This window comes from Erpetoichthys calabaricus, chromosome 5 (genome assembly GCF_900747795.2).
Source record: "Erpetoichthys calabaricus chromosome 5, fErpCal1.3, whole genome shotgun sequence".
NCBI classification, from domain to species: domain Eukaryota; kingdom Metazoa; phylum Chordata; class Cladistia; order Polypteriformes; family Polypteridae; genus Erpetoichthys; species Erpetoichthys calabaricus.
Window position 1 is genome coordinate 20,543,665 of NC_041398.2, and position 22,090 is coordinate 20,565,754.

Genomic DNA, 22,090 nt, shown 5'->3' on the forward strand with positions numbered 1-22,090 from the left:
AACAACACTTTTCGCAAAATTCGCCTTAATTCTACACTTTCTTACGCTTGTTTTATTTCGTTTATTGTACGTATAGTTCATGGATACAGCTGACTCAAATTGTATGGATTTGGCTTAATATTTACAGATTTTATGGACTCTACTTTGACTAGGAACAGCTGAGTCTGTGGATCACGGGACGAGAACCTACAAACATTTCTTTGTACCTGGCAATCTAGGACCTCAGGATGATCTGTCTCCCTGATTATATTCGCTATGCTGATCTGCTCCCGTTTCATCTTACAGTACTCTACAACTGGGAACTGATCTGATGTTCATACTAACCTGGCTTTTGGCTCCGGGGCGATCACGCCTGAAATTACCAAGCATTACTGTTTGTGGCTGTGTATTGGAACATCCAAATCCTGCTTCCTCCTCCTGCTGCTTGCTATCGCCGTTTACCTACGCTACCACACCCGCCTGTCCTACGTTCCGCTGTGCTGTGCTGCTTCTCCACTGCTATTCAGATAAGTATTGCCCAGTATCATGCTAAAATACTCTCATGACAAACTCCTTATTAAACAGTTTGTCCAGAGCAAATGGTCTGAATGGAACATCCTAAAGGACGCCGGTATTTTGCAGAGCCTGAAATATGTACCTCGCGGGTCAGGTCACCGCCACCGCCAGGCTGCGACCTGTGGCCCAGCCAGAGCCCAGACTTGAATCCGATTGAACATCTCTGGAGAGATCTTAAAATGGCTGTGCACCGACGCTTCCCATCCAACCTGATGGAGCTTGAGAGGTGCTGCAAAGAGGAATGGGCCAAACTGGCCAAGGATAGGTGTGCCAAGCTTGTGGCATCATATTCAACAAGACTTGAGGCTGGAATTGCTGCCAAAGGGGCATCGACAAAGTATTGAGCAAAGGCTGTGAATACTTATGGACATGGGATTTCTCAGTTTTTTTATTTTTAATAAATTTGCAAAAACCTCAAGTAAACTTTTTTCACGTTGTCATTATGGGGTGTTGTGTGCAGAATTCTGAGGAAAAAAATGAATTTAATCCATTTTGGAATAAGGCTGTAACATAACAAAATGTGGAGAAAGTGATGCGCTGTGAATACTTTCTGGATGCACTGTATGCCTGCTGTGTTAGTCACCATCTTGTGTGACCGAGTGTGTGTGTCTGTGTACCCCGCACTGGACTGACATCCACTCTCATCCTGAGTTCACGAGCTCCTGGAGACCCCCCAGGAGAAGCAGTGGGTGGAGCTGATAATGGGAGGATTTCACAAGGAGTCGGCCAAACTCAAGTTCAAGCCCCTCCATGTTCAGAGGTCACCGTTGCCCCCCTCTCACTTTCTTATTTTCACAGCTCTTACAAAGCCTCATTTTTCTTGTTGTGCCTCTCGTTTCTGTCCTCCTCATCTCGAACAGGACCCTGATGGACTCGGGCTCCGAGTTTTCTCTTATTACACCATAACAGCAGGAACAGTTTATTCCTTGTATGGCCCAAACCCACACAAGAATTGCCTCCATGGGTTTTAAAAGGCCCCGTTTTCGACAGCCCCCAACCCATCCAGAGGCCCTCCCCCACCCAACTACCCCCAGGGGCCTTAAGTCTCTAAGAGGAAAAGAGAAACTCCAACAAAAAAACAGGATAATGGAAATAATCTTGAGAAGGACAATTCGGATAGAGACCCCCTTCCAGGTAGCTCGGCCATAACAGTTATCATTCACCTCTGCCATAATGGAGTAATAAGAAATATGCTGATTGGGCAGCGGTCAATCCTTTCTGGGTTTATTTGATACAATTTTGATGCATGGGCGGCACAGTGGCGCAGTGGGTAGCGCTGCTGCCTTGCAGTTAGGAGACCTGGGTTCGCTTCCCGGGTCCTCCCTGAGTGGAGTTTGCATGTTCTCCCCGTGTCTGCGTGGGTTTCCTCCCACAGTCCAAAGACATGCAGGTTAGGTGCATTGGCGATCCTAAATTGTCCCCAGTGTGTGTGCTTGGTGTGTGTGTGCCCTGCAATGGGCTGGCACCCTGCCCGGGATTTGTTCCTGCCTTGTGCCCTGTGTTGGCTCCAGCTGACCCCCGTGACCCTGTGTTAGGATATAGTGGGTTGGATATGTCAAATCTGTCTCAAATACAAGAGTGAAGAGATCCAAAGGTTAGGTTTAACCTAAACTTTGGACACCATTTTAAAGAGACTCGGCCTGTGATGTAGTGATTTTTCAAACTTCAATTACAATAAAACCAAAATAAATTCACGTTTAGCACAAACGCACATTTGACTGCCATTAAAAATACTCTCAAGCTATCCCACAGCAATAGTGGGCCTGCCAGAATGATCCCTGTCTCTAAACAGAGCCCACTTCTCCACATTCCAAAGCACTCCTCTTCTCACTCCTCTTGCTTTCTTACTCCTGCCTGTTGACGCCATTCTCCAGCTTACCTCTCCACTCCTAAGTCAATGGCTTCATGTGTCCCCAGATATCATTTGGCTTGAAAACAATTTATCGGGATCAGGTACAATTCTGCTTTTGCTCCACAGACACCTAGATTGAATGCCCACTGGCTGCACCTGATGGCTCCTCACAAAGAAATATTCATCTAAAGCCCATCGGACACTTCCACAGGTCTTTCCCTGCTCACATTTAATTTTCCTCACGTCTTCAGAAGGCTCATTTCTAACTGGTTGCTAGCCATCTCCGTTTTTTATTTCGGTCCTCCAGTTTCCCCTCCAACATCCCAAAACATAACGTGTGTCCAGTTCACCGGTATAAAGTAATGATGGAGGTCTAAAGACGGTCTTCAGAAGACCTCAAGCGATTTGAAGCATCGATGGCATGTGAAGAACAAATTTGAAATCGTTGGGGAAGTGAACTGGACGTAACAACTGACCGTCAGCACTGAAGGACCTTGGCAGACTGCTCGTTGCACTTTCCTCGTCCACAAGCTGTCTTTGTTTCTTTCCGTCTCCTGCCATCCCCGCCGTCCTGCTCCACTTTCTTTCCTCTCGACCCTCACCCTGCTGAATGCTCCCGTCACTCATCGACACTCCTCCTCTTTCTCACTGCTCTCTTTCTCTTCTTCTGTTCGCTTTTGTGCCTCAAGTACAGACCCACAGCTCGTATGACAGCCCGGACCGTGTGCTGGAGAAATCAAACAAAGCGGAACAAAACGAGTCATCAACGAGCGACTCCACGGCAAGAAGTTGTCCCTATGCGCATCTTCAGGTAAACACTGCCATCTACTGGACAGATGGAGGGTCATTTATATACCTGCCGGTTTTCTCTGCTCAGAAGATCAATTTCTATCGAATGCTGTTTTACGCTTTAATATATAGGACCTGCTAAGAAATGGCATGCCGCCCAACTCTGATTCCAGCCTTGTGCGAGATGCTGCCAGGTTGGACTCCAGCTCCCTGTTAACCTTCAACTGGATTACGATGATGAAAATGGAAAATGTAATAACAGACCTCAAAAATGAATTTAATAATAAACTGCATCACAATTAGGAGACCTGGGTTTGCTTCCTGGGTCCTCCTTGCGTGGAGTTTGCATGTTCTCTCTGTGTCTGCATGGGTTTCCTCCCACAGTCCAAAGACATGCAGGTTAGGTGCATTGGCGATTCTAAATTGTCCCTGGTGTGTGCCTGGTGTGTGTGGGTGTGCCCTGCGGTGGGCTGGCACCCTGCCCGGGATTTGTTCATGCCTTGCGCCCTGTGCTGGCTGGGATTGGCCCAGTGTTACGATATAGCGGGTTGGAAAATAAATGACTGACTGACTGACTGCGCTATGGGATGAGCTCTAGCAAACCACAACACTAAATTGGAATAAGTTGGATGTGATGACATCAGGTTGAATGTGTATGTACAGTGCATCCAGAAAGTACTCACAGCGCATCACTTTTTCCAACAACAACAACAACAACATTTATTTATATAGCACATTTTCATACAATTTTTTCCACATTTTGCTATGTTACAGCCTTATTCCAAAATGGATTAAATTCATTTTTTTCCTCAGAATTCTACACACAACACCCCATAATGACAACGTGAAAAAAGTTTACTTGAGGTTTTTGCAAATTTATTAACAATACAAAAACTGAGAAATCCCATGTCCATAAGTATTCACAGCCTTTGCTCAATACTTTGTCGATGCCCCTTTGGCAGCAATTCCAGCCTCAAGTCTTGTTGAATATGATGCCACAAGCTTGGCACACCTATCCTTGGCCAGTTTGGCCCATTCCTCTTTGCAGCACCTCTCAAGCTCCATCAGGTTGGATGGGAAGTGTCGGTGCACAGCCATTTTAAGATCTCTCCAGAGATGTTCAATCAGATTCAAGTCTGGGCTCTGGCTGGGCCACTCAAGGACATTCACAGAGTTGTCCTGAAGCCACTCCTTTGATATCTTGGCTGTGTGCTTAGGGTCGTTGTCCTGCTGAAAGATGAACCGTTGCCCCAGTCTGAGGTCAAGAGCGCTCTGGAGCAGGTTTTCATCCAGGATGTCTCTGTACATTGCTGCAGTCATCTTTCCCTTTATCCTGACTAGTCTCCCAGTCCCTGCCACTGAAAAACATCCCAGCATGATGCTGTCACCACCATGCTTCACTGTAGGGATGGTATTGGCCTGGTGATGAGCGGTGCCTGGTTTCCTCCAAACGTGGCGCGTGGCATTCACACCAAAGAGTTCAATCTTTGTCTCATCAGACCAGAGAATTTTCTTTCTCATGGTCTGAGAGTCCTTCAGGTGCCTTTTGTCAAACTCCAGGTGGGCTGCCATGTGCCTTTTACTAAGGAGTGGCTTCCGTCTGGCCACTCTACCATAAAGGCCTGATTGGTGGATTGCTGCAGAGATGGTTGTCCTTCTGGAAGGTTCTCCTGTCTCCACAGAGGACCTCTGGAGCTCTGACAGAGTGACCATCGAGTTCTTGGGCACCTCCCTGACTAAGGGCCTTCTCCCCTGATCGCTCAGTTTAGATGGCCGGCCAGCTCTAGGAAGAGTCCTGGTGGTTTCGAACTTCTTACACTTACGGATGATGGAGGCCACTGTGCTCATTGGGACATTCATAGCAGCAGAAATTTTTCTGTAACCTTCCCCAGATTTGTGCCTCGAGACAATCCTGTCTCGGAGGTCTACAGACAATTCCTTTGACTTCATGCTTGGTTTGTGCTCTGAAATGAACTGTCAACTGTGGGACCTTCTATAGACAGGTGTGTGCCTTTCCAAATCATGTCCAGTCAACTGAAAATTTACCACAGGTGGACTCCAATGAAGCTGCAGAAACATCTCAAGGATGATCAGGGGAAACAGGAGGCAACTGAGCTCAATTTTGAGCTTCATGGCAAAGGCTGTGAATACTTACAGTGGTGTGAAAAACTATTTGCCCCCTTCCTGATTTCTTATTCTTTTGCATGTTTGTCACACAAAATGTTTCTGATCATCAAACACATTTAACCATTAGTCAAATATAACACAAGTAAACACAAAATGCAGTTTTTAAATGATGGTTTTTATTATTTAGGGAGAAAAAAAATCCAAACCTACATAGCCCTGTTTGAAAAAGTAATTGCCCCCTTGTTAAAAAATAACCTAACTGTGGTGTATCACACCTGAGTTCAATTTCCGTAGCCACCCCCAGGCCTGATTACTGCCACACCTGTTTCAATCAAGAAATCACTTAAATAGGAGCTGCCTGACACAGAGAAGTAGACCAAAAGCACCTCAAAAGCTAGACATCATGCCAAGATCCAAAGAAATTCAGGAACAAATGAGAACAGAAGTAATTGAGATCTATCAGTCTGGTAAAGGTTATAAAGCCATTTCTAAAGCTTTGGGACTCCAGCGAACCACAGTGAGAGCCATTATCCACAAATGGCAAAAACATGGAACAGTGGTGAACCTTCCCAGGAGTGGCCGGCCGACCAAAATTACCCCAAGAGCGCAGAGACGACTCATCCGAGAGGTCACAAAAGACCCCAGGACAACGTCTAAAGAACTGCAGGCCTCACTTGCCTCAATTAAGGTCAGTGTTCACGACTCCACCATAAGAAAGAGACTGGGCAAAAACGGCCTGCATGGCAGATTTCCAAGACGCAAACCACTGTTAAGCAAAAAGAACATTAGGGCTCGTCTCAATTTTGCTAAGAAACATCTCAATGATTGCCAAGACTTTTGGGAAAATACCTTGTGGACTGATGAGTCAAAAGTTGAACTTTTTGGAAGGCAAATGTCCCGTTACATCTGGCGTAAAAGGAACACAGCATTTCAGAAAAAGAACATCATACCAACAGTAAAATATGGTGGTGGTAGTGTGATGGTCTGGGGTTGTTTTGCTGCTTCAGGACCTGGAAGGCTTGCTGTGATAGATGGAACCATGAATTCTACTGTCTACCAAAAAATCCTGAAGGAGAATGTCCAGCCATATGTTCGTCAACTCAAGCTGAAGCGATCTTGGGTGCTGCAACAGGACAATGACCCAAAACACACCAGCAAATCCACCTCTGAATGGCTGAAGAAAAACAAAATGAAGACTTTGGAGTGGCCTAGTCAAAGTCCTGACCTGAATCCAATTGAGATGCTATGGCATGACCTTAAAAAGGCGGTTCATGCTAGAAAACCCTCAAATAAAGCTGAATTACAACAATTTTGCAAAGATGAGTGGGCCAAAATTCCTCCAGAGCGCTGTAAAAGACTCATTGCAAGTTATCGCAAACGCTTGATTGCAGTTATTGCTGCTAAGGGTGGCCCAACCAGTTATTAGGTTCAGGGGGCAATTACTTTTTCACACAGGGCCATGTAGGTTTGGATTTTTTTTTCTCCCTAAATAATAAAAACCACCATTTACAAACTGCATTTTGTGTTTACTTGTGTTATATTTGACTAATGGTTAAATGTGTTTGATGATCAGAAACATTTTGTGTGACAAACATGCAACAGAATAAGAAATCAGGAAGGGGGCAAATAGTTTTTCACACCACTGTATGTACATGTGCTTTCTCAATGTTTTTTATTTTTAATAAATTTTCAAAAACCTCAAGTAAACTTTTTTCACGTTGTCATTATGGGGTGTTGTGTGTAGAATTCTGAGGAAAAAATGAATTTAATCCATTTTGGAATAAGGCTGTAACATAACAAAATGTGGAAAAAGTGATGTGCTGTGAATACTTTCCGGATGCACTGTAAATTGTTTTTTCATTAAAAGAATTCTGTTAAGAAAGTTGTGGTTTGGGTGGCACGGTGGGTAGCGCTGCTGTCTCACAGTTAGGAGGCCCAGGTTCGCTTCCTGGATCCTCCCTGCGTGGAGTTTGCATGTTCTCCCCGTGTCTGCGTGGGTTTCCTCCCACAGTCCAAAGACATGCAGGTTAGGTGCATTGGCGATTCTAAATTGTCCCTGGTGTGTGTGTGTGCCCTGTGATGGGCTGGCGCCCTGCCCGGGGTTTGTTTCCTGCCTTGCACCCTGTGTTAGCTGGGATTGGCTCCAGCAGACCCCCGTGACTCTGTAACTAGGATATAGCGGGTTGGATAATGGATGGAATTTTGATGCCTTAAAAATGTAATTTAAATTCAACAGTAAGGTCCAGTGGTGCTCAGATGTTGTCCATTCTGTTCCCTGTATGTCTGCTCAAATCACTCCACTTCTTCTACCACATTGTCACAAAACCTGCAGGTCATTTCAACTGGGGACTCTAAACTGCTCCAGTAGGCGGGGTGAAGGGGTCTGAGGTGGACTGGACTGGCATCTCCTACGTTCCTGCTCCTAACCCTTGTGAGACTCTAAATTGAATTAACAGTGTTAGGGAATATTTCGGAATTTGACCCATCTGTTTGAGTCCAAAGTCACCCACTGAATCATTGGACGTTCCTCACATGATCTGTAGGTGTGTATCATATAATACTCAGCGTAAGGTCCAGCATTGTGTTCAACAATCCCACTGTCAGAGTAAACGTTTGCCTGCGTGAGGATGTTGGCCTGTGGACATGATCAGCGCACACAAATCGCTCCACCTGAAGGACCCTGGGTACAGCAACTAGAAAACGTGAAAAGCCTTCCGAAGGAAATCCCTGCAGTAGATTAAGCTGTGCACTTGGAACGATTTCCTATTTTTTGCTTTGCACCCTCCCCGCCACCATAACCTATCAGCCATGGGGGAGGAGATTTAGGAGGAGGAGGAGGTTGGGAGCATGTGCTGAGAGCATGTTGCCACACCCACCACACGACGAACCGCCTGCTTTAGATTTGTCAAAAATTTTGATGTCTGGTTCTCAATGGATCGTGACGTTGTAGGGTCCCCAGATACCGAAAATATCGATATGTCGATGACGAGTGTGCATGTGTCTGTGTGGGCCACAGTTTCTTGAGGACGGTCCTAGAGCTAAAATGGCTGGATGGAAAAATCCCAATCTCGAAACTTGAGCCTGTTATGAGATGGCGATGTGCTGATTCGTTTATGAGCCAAATCGTGCAAGAGAAAGAGGCCCTCTGGAGGAACCCTCCAATACCCTCAAATTCTCAATTCTTCTCATCAATTGCTTTCGTAATGACCTATTTTATGATCAGAAAGGTAAATAAGTATGGAAATTTTAGGGAATAGTTTGGGTCTCTTGGTTCATTGAGTGCAAAGCCTACTGACCCGCATGTCTGACTTTTTTTTTGCTCATTTTGTGCCCATTTCTCAGCTATTCTGCACCCAGTTGATAGAAAACGCATTTTTAAGAAGAAATGATTCCTTCATTTCAACATACAGTGGTGTGAAAAACTATTTGCCCCCTTCCTGATTTCTTATTCTTTTGCATGTTTGTCACACAAAATGTTTCTGATCATCAAACACATTTAACCATTAGTCAAATATAACACAAGTAAACACAAAATGCAGTTTGTAAATGGTGGTTTTTATTATTTAGGGAGAAAAAAAAATCCAAACCTACATGGCCCTGTGTGAAAAAGTAATTGCCCCCTGAACCTAATAACTGGTTGGGCCACCCTTAGCAGCAATAACTGCAATCAAGCATTTGCAATAACTTGCAATGAGTCTTTTACAGCGCTCTGGAGGAATTTTGGCCCACTCATCTTTGCAAAATTGTTGTAATTCAGCTTTATTTGAGGGTTTTCTAGCATGAACCGCCTTTTTAAGGTCATGCCATAGCATCTCAATTGGATTCAGGTCAGGACTTTGACTAGGCCACTCCAAAGTCTTCATTTTATTTTTCTTCAGCCATTCAGAGGTGGATTTGCTGGTGTGTTTTGGGTCATTGTCCTGTTGCAGCACCCAAGATCGCTTCAGCTTGAGTTGACGAACAGATGGCCGGACATTCTCCTTCAGGATTTTTTGGTAGACAGTAGAATTCATGGTTCCATCTATCACAGCAAGCCTTCCAGGTCCTGAAGCAGCAAAACAACCCCAGACCATCACACTACCACCACCATATTTTACTGTTGGTATGATGTTCTTTTTCTGAAATGCTGTGTTCCTTTTACGCCAGATGTAACGGGACATTTGCCTTCCAAAAAGTTTAACTTTTGTCTCATCAGTCCACAAGGTATTTTCCCAAAAGTCTTGGCAATCATTGAGACGTTTCTTAGCAAAATTGAGACGAGCCCTAATGTTCTTTTTGCTTAACAGTGGTTTGCGTCTTGGACATCTGCCATGCAGGCCGTTTTTGCCCAGTCTCTTTCTTATGGTGGAGTCATGAACACTGACCTTAATTGAGGCAAGTGAGGCCTGCAGTTCTTTAGACGTTGTCCTGGGGTCTTTTGTGACCTCTCAGATGAGTCGTCTCTGCGCTCTTGGGGTAATTTTGGTTGGCCGGCCACTCCTGGGAAGGTTCACCACTGTTCCATGTTTTTGCCATTTGTGGATAATGGCTCTCACTGTGGTTCGCTGGAGTCCCAAAGCTTTAGAAATGGCTTTATAACCTTTACCAGACTGATAGATCTCAATTACTGCTGTTCTCATTTGTTCCTGAATTTCTTTGGATCTTGGCATGATGTCTAGCTTTTGAGGTGCTTTTGGTCTACTTCTCTGTGTCAGGCAGCTCCTATTTAAGTGATTTCTTGATTGAAACAGGTGTGGCAGTAATCAGGCCTGGGGGTGGCTACGGAAATTGAACTCAGGTGTGATACACCACAGTTAGGTTATTTTTTAACAAGGGGGCAATTACTTTTTCACACAGGGCCATGTAGGTTTGGATTTTTTTTCTCCCTAAATAATAAAAACCATCATTTAAAAACTGCATTTTGTGTTTACTTGTGTTATATTTGACTAATGGTTAAATGTGTTTGATGATCAGAAACATTTTGTGTGACAAACATGCAAAAGAATAAGAAATCAGGAAGGGGGCAAATAGTTTTTCACACCACTGTACATATTATTGGTTAAAGTTTAACTTCTAAAAATCACACCTTTATGTGGGAAAATCATGAACTGCGTACTCTCAGGTTTGTAGGGTTCACCCCAACCCTTACGTTTTATTATTTGTGACGTCAGCTACTTTTAGTCGGTAGACCCCCGGCGCGAGTATATCTCACTCTCATTTCCACTTACTAGCAGCACCAAAACAAGCAGAGGCAGAACTTGTCAATGTAATCGTTTCCACCGTCTTTTATGTTGAGTCAAATGACTTACTTATCCCTGCACTCCGAGATGACTTCTGCTCTTCTCCTTCTCTCCCATTTCCTTTGCTGAAATTTTCTTCAAACTCCGGTGACTCTGATTTCAGTTCCATAGAATTCTGCTGGGTGGCCGTATTGGTGAACTTGGGCTGTGAACTGGAATGAGAATCTCCGTAAAGCCTCCCCATGTCATGGTTTTGCTGTTCAAGGTTGACCGAGAAAAAGTCTGAATCCTCAGCTGTAACCCTAACAATCTCCACCTCACACTCCTCTTCTTTAACAACTGAAATTCTTCCTTCGCAATCCTCCGACTTTATACACAAATCCTCTGGGGCGTCCGTGCAAACATCATTGACCGAGGCCATCCCCCCCCATGTAAAACTTGCCCCATGAAGTGCCTGCTCTCCTCTTCCAAGATTCACTTCTCAAATGGGAACTGGGAAAGGAGGCTTCTCATTTTATCTGTGGGAATACAAGAGTGAAAAGAATGACTTCATAACGCTGTCAAATGACCACATTTCAGGGTTATCTGAGCTCTAAGAAACTTAACGACGATGATCTGAAAAGCTGTGAGCCCTCCATGTTGACCTAAGAAGATCTCAGCAGATTTGAAGTGCAAACCTACTTGGTCTTCAAGACCAAGACAAGAACAGTTAGTCAGTCAGTCAGTGATTTTCCAACCCACTATATCCTAACACAGGGGTCTGCTGGAGCCAATCCCAGCCAACATAGTGCGCAAGGCAGGAACAAATCCCGGGCAGGGTGCCAGCCCACAGCAGGGCACACACACTAGGGCCAATTTAGAATTGCCAATCCACCTAACCTGCATGTCTTTGGACTGTGGGAGGAAACCCACGCAGACATGGGGAGAACATGCAAACTCCACGCAGGGAGGACCCGGGAAGCGAACTTCAGGTCTCCTAACTGCAAGGCAGCAGCGCTACCACTGTGCCACCATGCTGCCTAGCACGGGCAGTTTATTATTAAATTCATTTTTGAAGTCTGTCATTACATTTTCATCATCGTAATCCAGTTCAAGGTTAACAGGGAGCTGGAGTCCAACCTGGCAGCATCGCGCACAAGACAAGAACAGGAAACTGTTTATTTTTACTGGCAATTAAAGCTAACCCAAATGTAACAGTGAAAGATTGAAAGTTGAATCTGACCACCACTTTAGAAAGACACATCTGATGACAGATTGATATTCCACACCTCAATTAGAGGGAAATCAACAGAAATACACGTTCAGCACAAACACAGAGAGTCAAGTTTGACTGCCATTACAAATATCAGCAACTAAAAAAGCAGTTTTATTCACTTGCTTTTTAGAGTATGAGTTTACGTCTTTGTATTTATATTGTTTATACTGCGTTCTTCTTATGCATGCATTTTAGAGTACCTAATTTTATAGAAGGTATTTAGTGTGTGTGTGTGTGTTGGTATATTTATGTTCATGTATGTATAATTTTTCTTCTTTTTAAGGCCCAGTCCACATGGACATCTGAACAGACCTTTTTCTGCCGTCTGTAGCGTCAGGTGAGCACAGATTGAATGCCAATTGTTTCTCTGCTCGTTGCAGCGAGTCAGACTGTCCACACAGGCTTTCGCCACTTGTGTTCGCTCAGATTTGGTTTCAGATGGCATAAAAGGAAAACGTCACATGCAGGTTTTTCAGTTTCTGCCAAAATCCCAACAAGCGCGATGAAAGTATCGATATTGCGTTTATATGTCTTTCATTTAACGTTCTGAAGAACCAGAAATGTCCCATGATTACTTGTGTGTGTGTTTGTGTGTAATATATTATATAAACACACACAATTAACAAAATAATAATGTGTATGTGTTGGTATATGGGTTTTCTCCGGGCGCTCCGGTTTCCTCTCACAGTCCAAAGACATGCAGGTTAGGTGGATTGGCGATTCTAAATTGGCCCTAGTGTGTGCTTGGTGTGGGGGTGTGTGTTTGTGTGTGTCCTGCGGTGGGTTGGCACCCTGCCTGGGATTGGTTCCTGCCTTGTGCCCTGTGTTGGCTGGGATTGGCTCCAGCAGACCCCCGTGACCCTGTGTTCGGATTCAGCGGGTTGGAAAATGGATGGATGGATGGATGTTGGTAAATGAATATTTGAATATGTGAATATATGGTATATATTTGAAACAGTTTATAGGTCTGTGCTAACATCATAACTTCAGCTACTAATGGATTATAAATACCGGTGGGTGAGTGCAGAAGTGAGAGTTCTTTGTAGATTTTCTTACTTCAAGGTGACAAATAGCCACTCTTTAACACTAACTCACTTATCGGTTGACCACTGTGTAATATGGTGTTGTAGCAGCTGCAGCAGGCAGTAAAAATTTAAACTGACATCCGAAAGGATTTGAATCACTTACAGTCATATGAAAAAGTTTGGGAACCCCTCTTAATTCTTTGGATTTTTGTTTCTCATTGGCTGAGCTTCCTTTTAATATATGACATGCCTTATGGACACAGCACTATTTCAGCAGTGACATTAAGTTTATTGGATTAACAGAAAATATGCAATATGCATCATTACAAAATTAGACAGGTGCATAAATGTGGGCACCCCAACAGAGATATGACATCAATACTTAGCTGAGCCTCTTTTTGCCTCTAGACGCTGTCCTCCTATAGCCTCTGATGAGTGTCTGGATTCTGGATGGAGGTATTGTTGACCATTCTTCATACAAAATCTCTCCAGTTCAGTTCAATTTGATGGACAGCCTGCTTCAAATCATCCCATACATTTTCGATGATCTTCAAGTCAGGGGACTGTGACGGCCATTCCAGAACATTGTACTTCTCCCTCTGCATGAATGCCTTTGTAGATTTCCAACTGTGTTTTGGGTCATTGTCTTGTTGGAATATCCAACCCCTGTGTAACTTCAACTTTGTGACTGATGCTTGAACATTATCCTGAAGAATTTGTTGATATTGGGTTGAATTCATCCGACCCTCGACTTTAACAAGGGCCCCAGTCCCTGAACTGGCCACACAGCCCCACAGCATGATGGGACCTCCACCAAATTTGACAGGAGGTAGCAGGAGTTTGTCTTGGAATGTGGTGTTCTTCTTCCACAATGAAAAGCGCTTTTTGTTCTGACCAAATAACTCCATTTTTATCTCATCAGTCCAAAGCTCTTTGTTCCAAAATGAATCTAGCTTGTCTAAATGAGCATTGGCATACAACAAGCGACTGTTTGTGGCATGAGTACAGAAAGGGCTTCTTTCTCATCACCCTGCCATACAGATGTTCTTTGTGCAAATTGCACTAAATTGTAGAACGATGTACAGATACACCATCTGCAGTGAGATGTCCTTGCAGGTCTTTGGAGGTGATCTGTGGGTTGTCTGTAACCATTCTCACAATCCTGTTCATATGCCGCTCCTGTATTTTTCTTGGCCTGCCAGACCTGCTGGGTTTAACAGCAACTGTGCCTGTGGCCTTCCATTTCCTGATTCCATTCCTTACAGTTGAAACTGACAGTTTAAACCTCTGAGATGGCTTTTTGTAGCCTTCCCTTAAACCAGGAGACTCAACAATCTTTGTTTTCAGATCTTTGGAGAGTTGCTTTGAGGATCCCATGCTGTCTGTCACTCTTCAGAGGAGAGTCAAAGGGAAAGAAGCACAACTTGTAATTGACCATCTTAAATACCTTTATACCTCATGATTGGACACACCTGTCTATGAAGGCGTAACAAGCTCATCCAACCAATTTGGTGTTACAAGTAATCAGCATTGAGCAGTGACAGGCATTCAAATCAGCACAATGACAAGGGGACCCACATTTGTGCACAGCCAGTTTTTCACATTTGATTTAATTTCATACAACTAAATACTGCGTCACTAAAAATCTTTGTTCGGAAAACACCGCAGTACCTAGGAAATGAAAGACAGACCACTGTTATCTTTAATGTTGAAAGGAGTGTCAATTATTATGCAGGCTGAGAGGGGTTCCCAAACTTTTTCATATGACTGTATATTATATATGTATATATATATATATATATATATATGTATATATATATATATATATATATATATATGTGTATATACAGGTGCTGGTCATAAAATTAGAATATCATGACAAAGTTGATTTATTTCAGTAATTCCATTCAAAAAGTGAAACTTGTATATTAGATTCATTCATTACACACAGACTGATGTATTTCAAATGTTTATTTCTTTTAATGTTGATGATTATAACTGACAACTAATGAAAGTCCCAAATTCAGTATCTCCGAAAATTAGAATATCAATTAAGACCAATGCAAAAAAAGGATTTTTAGAAATGTTGGCCAACTGAAAGGTATGAACATGTAAAGTATGAGCATGTACAGCACTCAATATTTAGCTGGGGCTCCTTTGTCCTGGATTACTGCAGCAATGCGGCGTGGCATGGAGTCGATCAGTCTGTGGCACTGCTCAGGTGTTATGAGAGCCCATATTGTTCTGATAGTGGCCTTCAGCTCTTCTGAATTGTTGGGTCTGGCGTATTGCATCTTCCTCTTCACAATACCCCATAGATTTTCTATGGGGTTAAGGTCAGGCGAGTTTGCTGGCCAGTCAAGAACAGGGATACCATGGTCCTTAAACCAGGTACTGGTAGCTTTGGCACTGTGTGCAGGTGCCAGGTCCTGTTGGAAAATGAAATCTGCATCTCTATAAAGTTCGTCAGCAGAAGGAAGCATGAAGTGCTCTAAAACTTCCTGGTAGACGGCTGCATTGGCCTTGGACCTCAGAAAACACAATGGACCAACACCAGCAGATGACATGGCACCCCAAACCATCACTGACTGTGGAAACTTTACACTGGACCTCACGCAACGTGGATTCTGTGCCTCTCCTCTCTTCCTCCAGACTCTGGGGCCTTGATTTCCCAAGGAAATGCAAAATTTACTTTCATCAGAAAGCAGTAGTCCAGTCCTTTTTGTCTTTAGCCCAGGCGAGACGCTTCTGACACTGTTTCTTGTTCAAGAGTGGCTTGACACAAGGAATGTGACAGCTGAAACCCATGTCTTGCATACGTCTGTGCCTGGTGGTTCTTGAAGCACTGACTCCAGCTGCAGTCCACTCTTTGTGAATCTCCCCCACATTTTTGAATGAGTTTTGTTTCACAATCCTCTCCAGGGTGCGGTTATCCCTATTGCTTGTCCACTTTTTTCTACCACATCTTGTCCTTCCCTTCGCCTCTCTATTAATGTGTTTGGACACAGAGCTCTGTGAACAGCCAGCCTCTTTAGCAATGACCTTTTGTGTCTTGCCCTCCTCCTTGTGCAAGGTGTCAATGGTCGTCTTTTGGACAACTGTCAAGTCAGCAGTCTTCCCCATGATTGTGTAGCCTACAGAACTCGACTGAGAGACCATTTAAAGGCTTTTGCAGGTGTTTGGAGTTAATTAGCTGATTAGAGTGTGGCACCAGGGGTCTTCAATATTGAACCTTTTCACAATATTCTAATTTTCCGAGATACTGAATTTGGGACTTTCATTAGTTGTCAGTTATAATCATCAACATTAAAAGAAATAAACATTTGAAATACATCAGTCTGTGTGCTATGAATGAATCTAATATACAAGTTTCACTTTTTGAATGGAATTACTGAAATAAATCAACTTTGTCACGATATTCTAATTTTATGACCAGCACCTGTATTACACACACACACTAGGCAGTCAGAGGGTGAACCCAGTTGTGTTTTCTCTGCCTATGTCACCGTATCAGGAGGATTTTTAACACATGGTGGTCAATGTTCAGGTGTAATAAAACTAACTGATTGACATTTCATAAATCCAATGAAGGATGAACATCTCACAGGCTAAAAATACTCAGGGACTGCCTGATAACTAGAAAGGTAAACACACAAAACTACTATCTGGGCTGCAGGTTGGCATTTATCGGAGGCAAATGTAACGTCATATTGAAGTAGTCAATTAAATGCCACCAGAAAACGCAACTCAAGGTTGCTTCATTTAAACGAGATCTCAACGGCCGTGTGAACAGGGCCTATTACCGTTAGCTCATACTCTTTGTGAACCACTTTGGTCAACTTTTACTTGTTTTAAATGCGATGCATAAATAAATCAAACAATAAAACCAAACTAACCTACAACCTCAGTGGTCCTGTCCAAACAACCCTCATCTATTAGGTGAGGCCACTCTAACACCCGACAGAAGAACGTAAGACATTTCAGTTGGTAAGACCATTCAGTCCATCAAGCCCATGTGTTTAGCTAACAGCTAAGATTCTTCTTAAAGGCTCTCAAGATTTCTGCCTTAACTCCTTGGCTCGGGAGTTTGTTCCAGAATCCCACAACTCTTTGCGTAGAGAAGTTATTCTTGGCTTGCATTTCCACTGATGCCCCCAAGTCTGTGATTCACCCACCGCTTTATAATCAAAAGCACTCCACCTGTCACTCCTCTTCTTTCCTCTGTGTCTCTCTTATTCCTGGCTGTTGAGCCCACAGTCTGGCTTGCCTCTCCACTCCTAACTCAGTACCTTTCTGACATGGAGATGGCTTTAATGACTTTGCAGCCCCCCACACCCCCACCCTACATCAAACCCCCCAGGGTGTCATTTCAGCTCATCCACAAAATGACTTCTCTGGATCAGAAGTAACCACGTTTTTTGCTCCACCGACACCAGGACTGAATGCACACTGGTTGTATCCAATGTCCCCACACTCAGAAGTATCTCCTTAAACTCCATAAGATGTGCCCACAGGTTTATCCCAGTTGCACTTTAACTTTCCTCACATCTTCAAAAATGTAGGTTTGTAATGGTGGCCCAGTCACTCGTAGTCTCCGATTATTAATTTGCTCCTCCATTTCCCCACCTCTATATTCCAAACACGTGTGTGTGTCCAGTTTGGTGGCAGCTCTAAACTGACTGGTGATGGCCGAGCGTGTCAGGTAATGGACTGGCATCCCTTCCAGAGTTGGTTCCTCTCTTGCACCACATGCTGCCACTGTAACCCTAAACTGAAATAAGTGACTGGTATAATGGAGTGATGGCTAACAGTTCAGAATCTGATTGATTTATGCCTGCAGGACTGTGGCTGTCCTTGCGGTGTTAATATCCACCATCGTAAATGGCTTCCTTTGTGGCCTTTTATTTTTTTCCTGCCTTGTTCAAGATGAATTCCTCCACCTTCACTAAAGGCTGGTTGATGTTTTTATGTGAGCTGAAAACTCTTTCTGAAGTTCAGTCAAACATACTGGAAAAAAATGTCCTTGTGTACTACAAAAAACTGCATATCCATATAATACAATATTGATGCTATTTGAGGATGACAAGTTGGCACCAAGGCGGCATGGTGGCGCAGTGTGTAGCGTTGCTGCCTCGCAGTTAGGAGACCCGGGTCCTCCCTGCATGGAGTTTGCATGTTCTCCCCGTGTCTGCGTGGGTTTCCTCCCATAGGCCAAAGACTTGCAGGTTAGGTGCATTGGCGAGTCTAAATTGTCCCTAGTGTGTGCTTGGTGTGTGGGTGTGGGTGTGTGTGAGTGTGCGCCCTGCAGTGGGTTGGCGCCCTGCCCGGGGTTTGTTTTCTGCCTTGGGCCCTGTGTTGGCTGGGATTGGCTCCAGCAGACCCCCGTGACCCTGTAGTTAGGATATAGCGGGTTGGATAATGGATGGATGGAAGTTGGCACCAAAGTTGGATCAAATCCTGGCATTTACTATATGGAGGTAGAATTACTCTGAAATGTTTAATGGATTCCACGCCCTTGTCTTGAATAACACTGTCAGCCTCCTTATAATATCTCTTTGCACTCAAGTAATCCCAGGTTAGGCTGAATGTGCCCTGTGATGGACTGGCACAGGTTAGGCTGAATGTACCCTATGATGGACTGGCACTCGGTCTGTGTTGGTTCTTGTCCTATATGTGATGCTGCCCAGATATTCTATGGTCCCCCACGACCCTTCCACTGACCACATAATATTTCACACGACGCTGCTTGAAAGGCTGACTGTCAATCACGGGACAAGCAGCCTGCAGTCTCGGGTAACGCGGGAGCGAAAGCGGGCGGCGAGCACCGTCAGATCTGATGCGAGCACGACGGGCTGCGCGGAGTGGAATTCGGCGGCAGACCTGCATGACAGCGGAGACCACCGCAAACATACATTTGACTCTTCTCTCCACATTCACCGCCCCCGCGATGCCATTGCCTTTCCGTCCCCCCGGCATGCATGCCTGCCCGCGTCCCGCTCCACTTTCCTTTCTTCTCGTCTTCCCACCCAGCCTTCTCTGATTCTCCCGCTGCTCACCTTGCACTCCTCGCCTCTCCTTCTTTTCTGCCCTCCTCTTAGCTCTGGTGCAGACACGAGTCTCGTATGGCAGCCGAAGCTGTTTGACGACGGAAAGAAACAAGGAGAAACAAAACAAATCCGCGACGAGCGGCTCTGTTTAAGTAGATGGTTAAAGTGAGGTTAATTGGTAAACACTGCCATCTACTGGACGGAGTGAGGATTATTTATACATGTTTCCGTTTTCTATCTTCCTAAGACCCGTGTCTTTTAAATACTGCAAAACAATTGAATAATTAGGATCCTCGAAGGATGTCCAACGGTTGTCCCAGAAAGACTAGGTCCAGGTTTTCTGTAATCTTAAAATGGACTAAGTACTTCTGAAAATTATGATGGTGGTCTGCTTAACTCAGTAACTTCTACCTGCGCTACAAGATGAGCTCTGGCCCATTACAACCCTTATGGATTAGATGTGTTTGATGATGGTTGAAGGAACAGGTTCAACATGAAGATCTCAGTTGTCCAGATTAAGCGTTTATTTGTTCCGTACAACCAGACTGGCAATGAAATGAAAAGTGTGGTCATTCATCCAGTTAGTATATTGTCACGCAAGGGTGCCTAAGGGTCATCTTTTAGGCTCAGACAATAGCATGCAGGCAATAGCGGTAACAATAACGTCTCCTTTCTCCTCCGTAGCTCCGCGAAGCCGCTCACTCTGGTCACCTAAGCCACGCCCATCGCCAGTCAATCCACGCCTCTTTCGGTCGGGACGAAATAAATATAAAGGCTCCCAGAACAAGGCGTATCAGTCTGAGGAACGCAGTCCCACATTACATAACCCAACGACCCAGGTCTACTCGAGAAAGATGATTTATTTGAGAAGCCCCAAATGCTTGAAAGGAAACGGTTACGCCTCATGTCTGGGGTCTGTTACACCACCACACCCTCTTTTTTTTTCTTTGTACTTTGACAGTACAACGTGGTGGCCCGGACGGCACGTTCTCCTCTCCTTCATTTGTGCCTCACTATTGTGCAGCTTTCATTTTATACAGTAGGTCAGTTAAGCCAGTCGAGCTTTACTTTCAGGCATTTATCACTTTATGCATAGCATTAGGATTTTTAATTTTTTCAAAATATTTTCGTGTGTTCCATATGTAATCTTTGAATACGTCAGTCAGAACTAGATAGAATAGGCACTATATGATAGATAGATAGATAGATAGATAGATAGATAGATAGATAGATAGATAGATAGATAGATAGAGGCACTATATAAGATAGATAGATAGATAGATAGATAGATAGATAGATAGATAGATAGATAGATAGATAGATAGATAGATAGATAGATAGATAGATGCACTATATAAGATAGATAGATAGATAGATAGATGCACTATATAAGATAGATAGATAGATAGATAGATAGATAGATAGATAGATAGATAGATAGATAGAGAAAGGCACTATATAAGATAGATAGATAGATAGATAGATAGATAGATAGATAGATAGATAGATAGATAGATAGATAGATAGATAGATAGATAGATAGATAGATAGATAGAAAAGGTGCTATATGATAGATAAATAGATCACCGACTAGTGAGAGTGCAGCCTAAGAACTGAATGGGGTCAGAAGTGGACTGTAGAGACTCAGGTAATCCAAAACTGAAACTGGCTTGAGACAATGTGGCTCTCAGTTTGTGAAAAAGTGACATCTGAGCAGATTACTGAGAATGATGGCTATGATGTCAACAAGAAAACCACAGAAAGCAGTTCCATTGTCAAGTGCTGCTCAATTGACTGACCTTATAAACTAATCATTTATTTTTAATCCTCTGTCAAATAGAGAACAGCAATGTGATATTTTGAGTGGCGACTCTTTGTAAGGGTGGCACAGTGGCGCAGTGGGTAGCGCTGCTGCCTCGCAGTTGCGAGATCTGGGGACCTGGGTTCGATTCCCGGGTCCTCCCTGCGTGGAGTTTGCATGTTCTCCCCGTGTCTGCGTGGGTTTCCTCCGGGTGCTCCGGTTTCCTCCCACAGTCCAAAGACATGCAGGTTAGGTGGATTGGCGATTCTAAATTGGCCCTAGTGTGTGTTTGGTGTGTGGGTGTGTTTGTATGTGTCCTGCGGTGGGTTGGCACCCTGCCCGGGATTGGTTCCTGCCTTGTGCCCTGTGTTGGCTGGGATTGGCTCCAGCAGACCCCCGTGACCCTGTGTTCGGATTCAGCGGGTTGGAAAATGGATGGATGGATGGACTCTTTGTAATAATTAGCTATTTAGTCATATTAATGAGTTCAAATAATTTGTATGAAACATATGATACATGGAAGTGAAAACAGAATTAGAAGTAAGGAAATATCCATCCATCCATCCATTATCTAACCCGCTGAATCCGAACATAGGTGTGGGAGGAAACCAGAGCGCCCGGAGGAGACTCACGCAGACACGGGGAGAACATGCAAACTCCACACAGGGAGGACCCGGGAAGCGAACCCGGGTCTCCTAACTGCGAGGCAGCAGGGCTACCCATTGCGCCACTGTGCCGCCCTAAGGAAATATGACTTATGGAAAGAAATGCATATTTGGATTATGTGTTATGGGTTGTTGGACGACTTCTGTCATTTTTAAATGTGCTCTATACATAAATTGACCAGGCACTTGCTATTAGACAGCTCCTTTCAAAAGAATTGTCACACCATCTCAGAAGGGATAGTCCAGGAAGTGACAGAAATGACAAAGTTTTCTCTTGAAAGTGCTGGTTCTTTACTGTAATGTATGGTTCCTTGTAGAACTATTGCTTGACCAAGTGCCATTTCATTCTGGAAAGGGTTCTTTCTATGCATGTACAGTTGGTTCTTTGTCCTGAGAAAAAGTTTCTAATATGTAGAAAAAGAAAAAACCTAAAATCTTTAATGTGTGGAAGGCTGCCTAGCAGGCCAAAATTTCTGATAAAAGGCCATGAGAATTAAAAGACAAGCAGATCATCTTGAAGTTACAGAGGATGGCCAGAGTCTGTGTTGTCACTGCTGAATTATTATTATTATTTATTATTATTATTAATAGTGGCAGTTGTCCATTTGAGTTCATGCCATAACACAAAATGATAATGGGGTCCACTCCCTGGGCTAAGCGTTAGCATGAGGTAGACGTCTATGTAATGGACAGCACCTTTCTTAGAACAGGCCATGTTCCACATAGTGTGATCTTCTGTACTTCTTGTATTTTGA

General features: G+C 44.0%; 1 protein-coding gene across 1 annotated transcript in view; it reads right to left on the bottom strand.

Moving 5' to 3' along the window:
• Positions 1-18,976, bottom strand: part of LOC114641650 (zinc finger protein 420-like) — a 59,721-nt gene extending 40,745 nt beyond the window's left edge. The window contains exons 1-2 of the mRNA XM_028790675.2: positions 18,879-18,976; positions 10,612-11,060 (exon numbers count right to left, since the gene is read on the bottom strand). Coding sequence (XP_028646508.1) covers positions 10,612-10,963 — 352 coding nt within the window. The 5' untranslated portion in view covers positions 10,964-11,060; positions 18,879-18,976. The remainder of the gene's footprint in view (positions 1-10,611; positions 11,061-18,878) is intronic.
• Positions 18,977-22,090: the final 3,114 nt, after the last annotated feature.